The 13,953-nt window shown below is 44.9% G+C and overlaps 3 protein-coding genes across 3 annotated transcripts; all 3 read right to left on the bottom strand.

The window, feature by feature from the left end:
* Positions 1–465: 465 nt before the first annotated feature.
* LOC101312011 lies at positions 466–2,446 on the bottom strand. Its single transcript, XM_004308854.1, has 2 exons — positions 2,021–2,446; positions 466–1,368 (listed from the first exon to the last, which is right to left on the bottom strand). The coding sequence occupies exons 1-2, from the start codon at positions 2,444–2,446 to the stop codon at positions 466–468; spliced, it is 1,329 nt and encodes a 442-aa protein (XP_004308902.1).
* Positions 2,447–9,085: 6,639 nt separating this feature from the next.
* On the bottom strand, positions 9,086–11,374 carry LOC101311429 (mitochondrial chaperone BCS1-like). Its single transcript, XM_004308853.1, has 3 exons — positions 11,357–11,374; positions 9,804–10,607; positions 9,086–9,625 (listed from the first exon to the last, which is right to left on the bottom strand). The coding sequence occupies exons 1-3, from the start codon at positions 11,372–11,374 to the stop codon at positions 9,086–9,088; spliced, it is 1,362 nt and encodes a 453-aa protein (XP_004308901.1).
* LOC101306278 (histone H3 type 3-like) lies at positions 10,603–12,236 on the bottom strand. The gene has a single exon (XM_004307523.1). It carries the CDS (start codon positions 12,007–12,009, stop codon positions 11,746–11,748), a length of 264 nt encoding a protein of 87 aa, XP_004307571.1. The 5' UTR covers positions 12,010–12,236; the 3' UTR covers positions 10,603–11,745.
* Between the last annotated feature and the right edge of the window lie 1,717 nt (positions 12,237–13,953).

Here is a 13,953-nt window from a genome sequence, read left to right as displayed (position 1 = left end):
TTGTTGATTACAGAGAAGGAAGGAGGCATTATTGCCTACCACTAATAGGAATAGGATTTCCTGTTTGGTGAAGAGATCTGAAGATCCTTATGTCTATATAAGGAGGGGTTCAGCTCTAGGTTTTGTATCGCAGAGACAAAGAGCAAAGTGTGTTCCATTCTCGGTTAGAGGGTGAGAGAGGGCAGAGAGGAGAGAGATAGGAAGAGAAGTGAGAGTCCTTGTTTTCTTATTCTTTCCGGTGTACCCATTATTAATATAGTGGAAGTGTTTTCTGCCGGTGGATGTAGGCAAAGGTTTTGCTGAACCACCTTAAATCTGTGTTCTTTGTGTCTTATCTCTGTGGTTGTTTCTCTTGGTTTGCTGTGTTCTTTTGGGGTTCCTTGACATACATAATTGGCCGATATCACAACAAATCTAGCACTGGCCTTTTTAGGCTGGTGCGTTACAATTGTTTGCTTCCATCTTCTATCCCGGGTTACCCCCTAGTGTTGGGCGGCGAAGCAAGAACGCGATGACGTGTAGCACTATTGACCGTGGTGGGGGGGATTTAGGGGAGGATCCTCGCGTTCCCAAACTCCAGCAATGTGTCGCTTGAGGAAACGGCCATTTATAGGATTGCGATGAATGGTGTCGTCCAGGTCGCGCAAGTGGTATGCCCCCTTGGGGAGTATATGATGAATAATGAAGGGTCCTTCCCATCGAGCTGACCACTTGCCTCGGCCCTCGGTTTTTTTCCCCAAGTGGAAGGACAGCGCGCCACACCTTTTGGCCCTCAGCATAGCACCGTTCTCGCGTGACTTTGTCGTACGACCGCGCGATGCGCTGTTTCTCGAGGATGAGATTGTTGAAAGCGGTGACGCGGTGTTCATCGAGATCTTCAAGTTCCTGCCACATAGCCTGGGCGTAATCTTCGCCAAGTAGTTGGTGTTGTTCCTGAACGCAGAGCGAAGCTATATTGATCTCGAGGGGAAGGACGGCATCATGACCATACATAAGAGCATACGGGGTAGTGTCCGTCGGGCTGCGCTTTGAAGTGCGGTAAGCCCACAATGTGTGGTAAAGCTCCTCATGCCAGACACGGGGGTTCAACTCCAACATCTTCCGGAGAATGCCAAGGATGACCTTATTACTAGCCTCGGCTTGGCCGTTGGACTGTGCATAATATGGCGTAGAGTGGAGGAGTTTGATACCATAGTCGCTTAAATATTTAACGACTGAATCAGCCGTAACGATGCACTCCGGAATACCAAAGCGGGAAATAATATTGCGAAAAATGAAGTTACGGACTGAGTTAGCAGAGGCAACCTTGAGTGGTTCTGCCTTGACCCATTTGGTAAAAAAATTGGTGGCGACGATAATGAACTTATGCTGCTCAGAAGAATGTGGATGAATAATGCCAACGAAATCTATCGCCCATCCGCGACCCGGCTAGGGTTTAATGATAGGCTGCAACAGAATGTTGGGGATGTGTTGCACTGGTCCGTGGGCTTGGCAGTCTTGGCAGCCTTTGGCAAAGGCGATGCAGTCTTTTAAAATGGTTGACCAGTAGTATCCATGGCGCGCGAATTAACCAACGCATTTTTGGCCCTGCCTGGTGTGAACCATAAACCCCACAATTTACTTCGCGCATGAGATGTTTAGCTTCGTTCCCATATACGCAGCGAAAGTCGTTTCCGTCTTCTCCACGCCGACGTAGTTCGCCATTACGTAAGACAAAGTTTAAGGCGAGGAAACGTATCTGCCTTGAGTGAGCGGCGTCATTGGGATTCTGGAGGTAGGCGATAAATGGTAGCCGCCAGTCCTCATCGATAGGGTCTAAAGCCGCGACTTCGGGGGTGTCGGCCTGAAATTGCCCCCTTGTGATGAAAGAGGGAAGGGTACGGCGCTTGACTTTGAGCAAACGTTCGCACACTCCATCACGCAGGGTAAGGCCGGACGCTACTTAGGCGAGCTCATTGGCAGCGAAGTTGAACTCGCGTGGAATGTGCTCGATTTAGACGTCGTCAAATTGATCCAGTACTGCAAATGCCTTGCGCAAGTATGGTTCAATGGACGAGCTTAAGCACTTGAAATTCTCCACTAGCTGGTTGACGACCAACAGAGAATTGCCAAAGACCTGAACTTCGCGGACTCCTAAGTCCAACAAAATTTCCAGTCTGATGATGAGCGCTTCGTATTCGGCCTGGTTATTGGTGCATTTGAAATCGAGCTGGAACGAGTAGGAGAAGCGATCCCCTACGGGATTTTCTATGGCTATCCCGGCTCCGGCTGCGGTATCAGTTCGTGATCCATCAAAGTAAAGGGTCCATGGAGCGAGTGCTACAGCAGCGAATTCCAACTCGCGAAACCCCATGAGCTCTGAAGGTGGGTGATGAGCGAGAAAGTCTGCTATTGCCTGTCCATTTACTGCCTTTTGCGGAACATATTGCAACGAGAATTCGGACATGGCTAATATCCACTTGCCTAGGGCGTGAGAGCATGTATTTGACCAAGTCAGATTGAGCAATCACAACCGTGGTAAAGGCAAGCATGTAGTGGCGCAGCTTGCATCCCGCAAAATATAGAGCGAGACACAACTTCTCCATAGGCGAGTAGCGTGTTTCGCAGTCAGTTAACACTCTGTTGAGATAATAAACAGCGCGTTCCACCCCGTTTTCGTCGTCTTGGGCCAAGAGTCCGCTGATGGATAAGTCGGCAGTAGCGATATAGAGTTTAAGCGGGGTACCTTCGCGAGGTGGGATCATGACTGGTGGGTTCGTAAGGTAGTCCTTGATTCGATCGAAGGCTTGTTGATGTTGGGGTTCCCAGACGAACTCGGTTGCCCCCTGGAGCTTGAGTAAGGGTGAAAAAGGTTGGACCTTCCCTGCCACGTTTGATATGAAACGGCGGAGAAAGTTGATTCACCCAAGCAACTGCTAAAGCTCTTTCTTGGTGGTGGAGGGTGAAGCGGTGATTACCACCTGCGCCTTGTCCTTTGGGATTTCGATGCCCCTTTGATGTACTAGAAAACCAAGGAAATCGCCAGCTTCTGCGAAGAATACGCACTTGGCGGGGTTCATCTTCAGGTTATGTCAGCGCATCCGTGTAAACACCTGCCGCAGATCTTCAACGTGGGTTGCCCGTGTTTTGGTTTTGACTACTACATCGTCGATGTAGACTTCGATCAGCTTCCCTAAGATGTCATGAAAGATGAGGTTCATGGCGCGCTAGTATGTTACCCCCACGTTCTTAAGTCCGAAAGGCATGACAATATATTCGAACGCGCCGGCAAAACCAGGGCACCGAAAAGCTGTCTTGTGGCGATCTTCCTCAGTGACGGGAATCTGGTGGTATCCGGCTGTTCCATCCATGAAGGATAGCACTTCGTGCCCTGCAGCTACGTCAATGAGGAGGTCGGCCACAGGCATGGGGTATATATCCTTTGGTGTTGCGTTGTTTAGGTCGCGGTAATCAACACAGACGCGCATTTTGCCATTTTTCTTGCGGACGGGGACAACATTGGATAACCACTCATTATATTTTGCCACGCGAATGATACCCGATCGGTGCATGTTTTCGATCTCTTCCTTGACTACGATCTGAGTCTCAGTTCGCATGAATCAGCCGTTTTGCCGCACTGGACGTCGGTCGGGATAAGTTGGCAACTGGTGGCAAACCAAATCCGGGGACAAACCAAGCATATCCTCGTACTTGTCGGCAAAGCAATCCCTGTATTCGTGTAATAGAGAAGGTCTTCCTTTTCGTCCTCCGCCAGCTTAGCACTGATGGAAATAAGTAAGGGCTTTTCTGCAGTCCCTACGTCAACTTATGAAATGGGGTCGCAGACTTGAGGTGGTGTATCGTCCAAGGCGGCGAGTGCTAACTGAATAGTTTCCTCCTTGGTATCGATATAATCCACCACTTCATCGACATATTCCATAGTCACGACCTTGTCATAGGCTTCGCGTTCTGCCCAGTACGAAAGGAGCCTTTCGCATAAGGACTCGCCAGCCTCGCGTGCCTCCTTTGAGAAGACACTATCCATCAGAGCGGGGTGTGGAATCCGTGATGGTGTGAGGACGTTTGCGCTCTGGCTCTGGGGTCATGAACAACTTACGCCTAGGACCAGTAGGCGGCTCCCTCCTCCTCTCAGGTTCCGATGTCGGAGATGGCCTGCGTCGGGGAACTTGTGAGTCCCGTCTTCTTTTCGGCTCTGGGGACGGTCTGCGCCAGGGAGCTTGGGGATCCCTTCTCCTTACAGGTTCGGGAGACTGCCTGTACCTGGAACGGTGTGGATCCCTACGCCTTTCAGGCTCCGGTGATGGTCTGGGCCTAGAAGGTTATGGATCCTTTCTCTTTTCAGGCTCTGGTGATGGTCTGGGCCTAGAAGGTTGTGGATCCCTTCTCTTTTCAGGCTCCGGTGACGGTCTGGACCTAGAAAGCTGTAGGTTCTGCTTTGGTGGAACCGTGAGTCGGCAGAAGACGTTTGCCTTGGGTGCGGGCTCGTCTACTAACTGCTCGCAAGTCCTTGGGGGTGTGACAGGCGGCATTTGAAGGAATGCGAGCAAACCTTCTGCCTCTCTCCACATCCGCTCAGGTGTCTGAACGAGCTGTGAGGGGCGTACAGCGCCCTCGTCAATAGCAAGTAAGGCACGCATGATGCTACCGTACTGTTTTTGGAGCTTTCGCTTTTTGGACTTGCTGATGGTAACTGCCTTGCCCCCTTGCTGTGTGTACCAAACTCCGTCCTTGATTGCTGATTTGGACGTTGGGGGAATATAGGGGTCGGCCAAGATACCTCCACGAGGGTTCATGACCTCGTTGTCTTGTCGATCGCTGCTGGAGTCTGACACGTCCATTTCACTTGTGGCAGGGGACGAAGGTATTTTCTCTGTCCAATGTGTGGGGACGAATGTCTCAATACGTTCTATCCTTCGTTCCAGCTCTACTCGGGTCTTAGGACTCATAGGCTGGTAATGTCCATTGGGGGACGGTTTGTCGTCCCTCATGACTGCTTTGCCCTTATCTTTGTGAGAGGGGCGGTTTGGTTCAAGCTTAGCGACCAACTGCCGAGCCAGGTCGTCTACTTTCCCCTTCTGGTTACTCGGGACAGAATAGTTATTTGTCAGCCGTTTGCGGTGTCGGCCTGGCGGTTCATGTAAACTTGCACTTGGTGACAAGTCTAATGTTATTCTTCGTTGGCCGACACGAGGCCAAGCAATGTCAGCCGTTGCAATCATAAAATCACCCTTATTCTCGAAGCAAATGTACCTGAGATTGAGCCAATCTTGAACCTGGTCCCTAAGTTGTTGGCATTCGCAGGTTCTGTGTCCCCAGCTATTATGGAACTTGCAGTGAATGCGCCCTTCTTTGTACTCCATGTAAGGTAAGAAATTGGCCACTGTGACGAGTCCGTCATCAATGAGATCGTCTAAAACCTCGTGAGCAAGGTCGACGTTGTAGGTATATTGGCGACGCGGCTAGTGGGCATCTCTGTCACCTTCCTCGCGGCCCCTTTTAGGTGCCCGGCGTCGATCTTCGTCCTTGGCCTGATCGGCCCAATTTATCTTGACCATGCCAACTACAGGCGGGAAAGAGTCTATATCGACCAACGAGGCTGTACTACCCGGAGTTTTCATTTTTAGTTCGCCAAAGTTCAGCCATGTTTGCAATTGGTCTCGAAGTTTGACACAATCTTTAGTGTCATGATTGTAAACATTGTGAAAGGCACAATACTTCTTGTCCTTCAATTCTTTCTTGGGTGGGATCTTATGATCCAAGCGCACATATCTCGCCTCTATCAGGTCATTAAAGACCAGATGGGCGTTCTTAGCATCATAGGTGTACGACTCGTACTCTGGCTTGGTCCATGCAAAGGACTGGATGGTGATTGGCTCACGTGTCATCTTCAGGTTCTTCAACTTATGAGCTAGTGGCTTACCAGTCAATTCTACTGCGCCAATGTCATCCAGCTCCTGATCCGTATGAGTTTCCTCAGATCTTTGATAATATAGGTCATAAGTAGGGGTTTGTATGTTTAGTGCCCCCACTGTCCGATTCTTCCCTGGTATGTAAGTTCCTTTGGAAGCATTTGTTTTGTCGTCCAACTCGTTCAGGATTAGTTCGTAGCTACCGACTTTGTTAATCAGGTCACCCATGGAAGTAAAGCGCTCTCCATGATGCTTCAATCGTTGGCGGTGCTCCAGGCCTCTAATTGCCAACTTAATGGCTTCCTGCTCAGGTAGCAAGTAATCACACTTGGCTTGCTGGATCTTGAAACGTTGGAGGAAAGAAACTCCAGACTCCATGCTCTGCTGGCTCATCTGTGTGAGGGAGCCGAGGCCAACTTCAGGCTTAATCGTGCCGTACGTCTCTCGGAAAAGTCTTTCCATAGTGGGCCAATCTGCACTTATGAACGGGCTCTGAGAACTAAGGCGAGATGCACTTAGAACTTTAGGGTTTCGAGGATGCTCGAGGATTTGTAGTTGTTTGTATGATTTGATTGTGTCTTGTTGTTGTCGTCAAGCTCCCTTATATAGCACCTCGCTACTTAGCCGATAGGTCTTTAATCACAAACCCACTTGGTTTCAACAATTAGAATTCTACCAGGACACAACTTGCCAGCCATCTATGCTATCCACGTGACACGTGTCACAATAGACTAAGATTAGACTTTTACTGCCGCCCCGCCTCGTCAAGTACTGTAGACTCCTACGCGAACTAAAACGAGGATCTCACGAACCCCACGGAGTACCAAAGTCCTCGCCAAACTCTACCTCGCGCGCTGCCAGAGCCCGCTACCTTACATGGGCTTCATATTAAAAAAGGCCACAAGTATTGGCCCAAATGTTATCCAAAACCTATTACGAGTCTTGGACCAAAATCCCGCTGGGCTCAAACAGAAGGCACATACTATACAGTCTATACTACGATTGGGTACTTAGGTTGGCTGTGAAGATGATGATTTTGTGGACAAAGTACAAACATAGGCTCCCTTGCCAGAATTGTCGCGATAAATGTTAATTCTGAATGTGGACTCTGGTAAGCGAAAGAGCAAGATAAGGTGGGATGTGCAGCCTCATCCAGGATATGTGAAGCTCACTTTCGCTTTTCATACTACCAGTAGTACCAAAGTACCAAGCGTAACCATTCTGTATGAATGTAATGTAATGTTAGTGTTTTCGTTTGGTGAGACACTAATTAGGCCTTTGGATAAATAGTCAATTAGATATTCAGATCTTTTGGTGGCAGATACTATGAGTCTATGATACAGATGCATAACTTTTTTTTCGATTCCTACAGATGCAAAATTTAGTAAAGATGATTCTGAAGTAAGAACGAAAATGAGTAGTGGTTGTAAGCTTTTAGGCCATTAAATATCATTGAAATTTTTGGAATATAGTTATAGACTATGCTTTTGACAAAAATCATCACTATGATATAGAGGGATTCTGATTTGTGAACACTTTTACCAACGTTTGTCGTTGGCATGTGGGGTTGTAAGGAGTGAATCTGATACCTGTAATATTATTGCAGGGTTCAAATTTCAATAAATTACGCGCCTATGTTGCTACAAATCTACCATGATCATAAAGTTAAGAACTTGATGAATGAAAAGCTGGAAATTCTGGTTATTGATACAAGCAAAGAGCAATCTTGACCAAACTAAGGGTATAGAAGAGCACAATATAAAGGATGGAAATCGGTGGAATCTCAATCTGACTTGTTCTTCGGGTTGGTGACTATGGACTGGGCTGACTGGGCCTTTACTCTTTAGATACTTGACCCACGAACAAGAGAACAGATAAACCTTTTCGCTACCCATTCTCAAAAAAAAAAATTCTGCGGGAAGTTCTTCCCCATTTCCCAGTGTAGCTCCTGCTGCGTTCTTCGGTTTCAGCCTTACTAAGCCTCTTCTGGTTCTTGGCCAAAACAGCGTATAACCAGTGAAAAGCCCCTTCACATTTCCAGTTAGGTTTCATTTTTTCTAAGATTTATAACCCAAGTTTTATTTTTTTGTTAATATGAGAATAATGGTTTGTGTGGTCTATAGAGGTGAGTTGAGGTTTTTGAGGAAGCGAGAAGTGGGGTGTAGAGTTAGTGAGACGGAGAAGGAATCAGATAACAATAATGATGAGGTGAAAATTTGAGGCGGGTTTTCTGATTTCTATTGGTGTTATAGGAGAAAGAAGGTCATGAATGTCGCGAAAGTGGAGATTCTGGTGAGGCCTAGCTAACTAGCTTGATTCTCAGCCGATTGTTGCGAACCAAATAAACAAGTAGGCTGAAAGTAAGCCTCAATATTTCATGTCGGAATCCCTTTTCGCTTAATGGAACTAGTAAGTGTGTAGAGATTTCACATTCACTAATTGTCTAGTTATAATGTTATATAAATAATGGTTCTAGGCTTAGGAAGTTACTTTTCTGCGTCTGTTGTTAGATACTTAGATGTGAGATCAAGAGTGGTTCAGCATGAAATCCCCCATCACAAACATTCATCTGTAGGCAAGTTGTATATTTTAGATATCAAGATCTTAAAGGACTAGTGCTTGTCTGCCTGACAATTGGTCTTTCGTCTTTCAATATTTTGTTTACCAAAGAAAGTCACAATGTAATTTTTTTTAATTTTATTATTATTTTTTTTTTATAGGCAGTGTATTGAATATGAACTTTGTTGACTCTTATGGTGCTGTGAGTCAAACTAGGAAAGCTGTGAGCCCAACTTGGGTGGGATAGAAGGCAATAAAATGACTTGATCTACTCAGCCACAACCCGAGCTACTAACATATGATGATATGAGCTTTTCTGTTATCTAGCCCGAGAACTAATACGTGCACATGGAATTTCAAAGTAAAAATGACGCACAATAAAACTCCTTTTAGAAACCAATTGCTAGACTGTCTCCTCAAAAACTAGAAATTCTAACTTTACTAGGAATTCTTATAGCTAGACTGTCTCGTCAAATACAAAATAAACCAAGCTAAGATTACTGCAAGTAGAAATTACTTCAAAGGAGCTCCACAGACATTTGCATCCCTACGTAACTCACAAAGATAGCCTACTTGAGTTTTAGAAGATGATCAGATTGTGGTATGTTCAAACTATTCTACCAATTTTCCCTTTCCTGAATACTTGCTTTGTTAGCCCCTTCCTCCTTTCCCTTCTCAGTCCCTATCTCCTTTGCTTTGCTAGTCCTCTCCTTAATTCCTTTTTTACTCCCTTCTTCCGCTTTCTTAATCCTTTCCTGCTCAGCTTTTTCAGCCTTTTTTGACTTCATTTTATCATCTGCAGCCTTCATTTCTTTGAGGAATTTGACAAGTCCTTCCAGAACAACATCTGCATCATCATTCTTCATAAGCTCCTCTGCTATAGCTGCAGGGGTGACCTCTGTGCTCTTTATCAAGCTTTCAATTTCTCCAAAGAGGTGATGAGGGCTGCTTTCATGAATGCCAAGGTAGTTAGAGGCCAAGACTCTGAACCCACTTGGAGTGCAATATGACAGGTGAATGTGCAAGTCCATATGACCAGGACGCAACAATGCCGGGTCTAATCTCTCCTTGTGATTGGTGGTGAGCACAATTATTCGCTCATCGCCGCAGCACGACCACAGACCATCCATGAAGTTCAATAGACCCGATAGGGTGAACTGCAATTATCACAACACAATATCAATATTCCAATGGCTATGAGTATATGACTAGAACATACAACATCTGTACTACATAACTCTTACCAGTGCATATGACTAAGTATAATAACATTTTATATCTAGGAAAATGAATTGATGGCTCAAGTTAAGTAGATATTAAAGTTCAGGGATTCACCTTGCCTACATGAAGTGCATAGCTTTTAGAAGGCTCAGCTGATTCCCTACCTCTGATTTGCACACCGCAATCAATATCCTCCACAACCACAATAGAACGATTAGATGTAGAAAGTAAAACCCTCCTCAATTCAGAGTTGCCATGAATGTTAGAAAGCTCCAGATCATATATATCAAACTTGAGATAATTTGCCATGGCTGCAATCAAGCTCGATTTTCCAGTACCAGGTGGACCGTACAACAAATACCCTCTTTTCCAAGCCTTCCCAACCTTCTTGTACAACTCCCTTCTCCTCACAAACCTGTCCAAGTCATCCATAACCATCTTCTTGAGCTCTGGATCCATTGCCATCGTCTCGAAAGTTGCAGGGTGCACGAGGTCTATGCAACTCTTGGAACCCCCATAGGGATCATTGTCAACGCAATGAAGCTTCAGAACCCTCTCCCTTTGTTTGATGGACTCAGCCTGAGCAAGCACAAAAGGCATGTAGGAGTCTATCACTTTTGCTCTGTGTTTCTTATCAAAAGTTAATTCAAAGCTCCACTCAAATTTCTCTTCTCTGCATCCATCACCATGACCATCACTTTGGCTCTTGGTTGTGCTGCAAGTATTCTTTGATGATTTGGCCACAGAGCGCCACTGGAGCTCAATGTCATCAAATGTGTCCGTGATAACTTGGCCTCTTTTCTCAATAGCAAGGCTGACGCTCTTCTGCCACTTGGTTTTGCTCAGTTCTAATAGGATTATGGATTTATTGAAAAATAAAGACAGAAAATATAAAGGAGAGCAACAAGCACTTGGAGGCTACATTGTGTATATTTCATTGATGAAGAATGAGGTTACAAGATGTATATATAGGCCTAGATAGGGCTCTGAAGTAGAAAGACTATAGTGCCCTTACACAATTCTAAAACCTATTACACTCTTAATACCCCTCCTCAACCATATGCTACTCAAGCATTATGGTTGGTACAAACTACTCAAGTAACACAATCGTAGCCAATTTTACATGAAGAAAACAATTACAAAGATAACATCCCAATTCAATATCCCAACATCCTTATAGCAACGAGAGCTTCTCCTAAAACATGAGGGCAAGACTGTGATGGACGCAGCAAATTAAGGGCATAGCATTGAGGCAGCAGAATCTTAATACCAGTGCATCATGAAACTGAAAATTGCATATTGCTGACATAACATTGCATACTTGCTGAACACTAGAACTCTAAATATCTGAAAAATCAAAGAAATATGCTCTCAAGCCATCCACAAACTCCTGCATAAACTTTGAATCCAAACTTCCCATCAACTCAACTCTCAACTTCTATTCTCATCCTCCAAAGAAACTTGCTGCCCAAATTACCAACATTGATATTCAAAGCTTCTATATATATATATATATATATATATTTTCCCAAACATGATCAATCAAGGCCGAAAGTTGCAGATTTGCATAGAAATATCAACTCAAATCATCCATTGCAACAACAACACAACAATAATATCAGAGAACCCCATAACAACTCCACCAAATTTAGTCACAAACTGCTCACTTGAATCACACAACCCATCCATAATCTGACTTATCAAACCAATCTCACCAGACCAAAAACAAGACTTGAAAATTTTAAAAAATGCTTCGTCCCCTTCTTCTTCGGGTGACGGCAAACAAACTTGATAACAAAAATAAAAATGGTAAACTGATGAGAGTGGCATGACAAATGAAATCAGAGACATAATCGCATGATTCAAGAAGTAGAGATGCCAAGATGGGAAGAGGTTACCAAATCCACTGAAGATACTGATGTAGATGATGTGAGGAGCAAAACCCAGTCGTCGATGTTCCCAAAATCAGAAGATTCGGATGCTTGCTCTGAATTTCCGACCACGAGAAGTCAGCGCCAGAGACGTCGAAGCCAGACTGAAGAAGATGCTTGCATCATCAGGCAGCCACCAGATCCAAAGAAGGACAGATGAAATCGGGCCGGATATAGGATTCCCGAACCAGGCGCTGGAAAGGAAGCTTGCGGATCAGAAGCTCCGTGCTCTTCTGGTACTTGCGGATCTCACAGAGCGCGACGGTTTCGGGACGGTAGCGATGGGGCTTCTTCACTCCGCCGGTCGCCGGAGCTGCCTTGGTGGCGAGCTGCATCCTCGGTGCCTTGCCGCCGGTGGATTTGCGAGCAGCCTGCTTCGTACGAGTCATTTCGAATCAGAGAAATTTGGGGATGAAAATAGGGATTTGATGGATTGGGGAAGATGTATATGAGGGACAAAAAAACAAAATGCGGAAGCAACATTAATTATCAGATAGCGAAGATCGAAACCAAGGCTCTGATACCATAATCCTATTATGGATTTATTGAAAAATAAAGACAGAAAATGTAAAGGAGAGCAACAAGCACTTGGAGGTTACATTGTGTATATTTCATTGACGAAGAATAAGGTTACAAGATGTATATATAGGCCTAGATATGGCTATGAAGTAGAAAGACTATAGTGCCCTTACTCAATTCTAAAACCTATTACACTCTTAATAAGTTCGAGCCGCGAATCAGAGGGACAAATCTTGGATCCGAGGTAAACCTCCACCTTGTCGTACGCCTCGTTGGGCTCCATGCCTATGACCTTGTTGATGAAAAGAGTGAGGTTGTCATTTGAGGGAGGTTTAAAGAAGTATTTTCGAAGCTTGGAGTATATGTAAGATCGAACCCATGGGGGGAAGAACTCTTTGAGCTCATTGACAAGGGTTCGGAACAAGAACTTCAATGCTGCAAAGGAAGCGTAGGCTGAAAACAGAGAGGACAATGATTTGGGCAAGTGTTTGGGATTGAGAGGAAACATTGTGTTGTGGTTTAGCTATGGTGATGTGAAGAGGAACGGCTAGTCTCTGGTTATTAATAAGAACAAAGCATCAAAACTTATTGCCAGTCAACCACTCAAGCAGAAAATTTTTTGACATAGGATCTCGATTCTTTATGACGTAGAGCTCTTTGCCCAGAAACTCTAATTCTTTCCGGTAAGATTAATCCACGTGGGCTTGTTCATCTCTTTACTCTTCTCTTTGTCATCTTGTAATTATGAACATCCATCAAAGCTATTCTCTCTTCTAATCTAACCCACTAAAAATAGAATTTTCCCTACCGAAACACTGATGGTTTAGTTCACTTATTTGAGGGTTGTTAATTGTGTTATTTTATTCAGATTTGACCAGTTGAATTGGCTTGAGAGACGGTGGGAGGATTGTGGAAGCAGGGACCGATGGTTGGAACTTTGAGGAATCAAATTTGCCAACCAGCAGAGTGTGCTGGTCAGCCTGACCACAACGGAAAAAGCAGCAGCAGGCCCAAGAAAAATTATTGTAGTTAAATTTTGATTAAATTAATCAATCCATGCCGCTGTTTTTTCCGTTGTGGTCAGGCTGACCAGCACACTCAGCTGGTTGGCAAATTTGATTCCAAACTTTGGCCTTCGAAGTGGCATATGTCATGTCTAATCTACGGGACTCCAATCCTACAAGTTGATAGGGTCAGAAATTTATGTCGGATTCGGTGGGCTTCAAAGAGCTCGTGTGAGTCGTGCCGCAACGATTTAAAACAAACAACTTTGATTAAATCAAACACCAAACTAAAACACAACGATTAAAAACATCAAACTAAAACACAACGATTTCAAACACCATACAACAACGGAATGAAATCTTCACTCAAACGAATTTGTAATATCCTGATTTTTAAAAATTCCCAAAAATGATTTTTCTCTTTAGAAATAGAAAGTAGAGGTCGCCACGAGTTCACAGTATTTTTCAGTGAATTTTTCGGAGTCCCGAGCTATTTTTAATGATTTTTCGAAGTTTCGTCAAAAAATATAAAGATGCTGACGTGGAGATAAATGAGTGGCTGACATTGTGACACGTGGCGCATGGAGAGGTGACCAGCTGATGTGATGACGTCATCCACATGAGCTGATGACGTCAGCAAGCAGGTTAGTCATCTGACACGTGGCGAATAGTGGCAAGGGTGGTGGCGGCTTCATGTGAGGCTGACACTTGTCTAAGAAAGGAACCAATGGCATGCTGACACGTGGTGAATCTGACCCTATTAATAGGATCAGCCCCCTTTCTCTTCTCCTGCATTTCTCTCTCTCTCTC

This window comes from Fragaria vesca, linkage group LG7 (genome assembly GCF_000184155.1).
Source record: "Fragaria vesca subsp. vesca linkage group LG7, FraVesHawaii_1.0, whole genome shotgun sequence".
NCBI classification, from domain to species: domain Eukaryota; kingdom Viridiplantae; phylum Streptophyta; class Magnoliopsida; order Rosales; family Rosaceae; genus Fragaria; species Fragaria vesca.
This window is presented reverse-complemented; position numbering and strand designations above follow the sequence as displayed.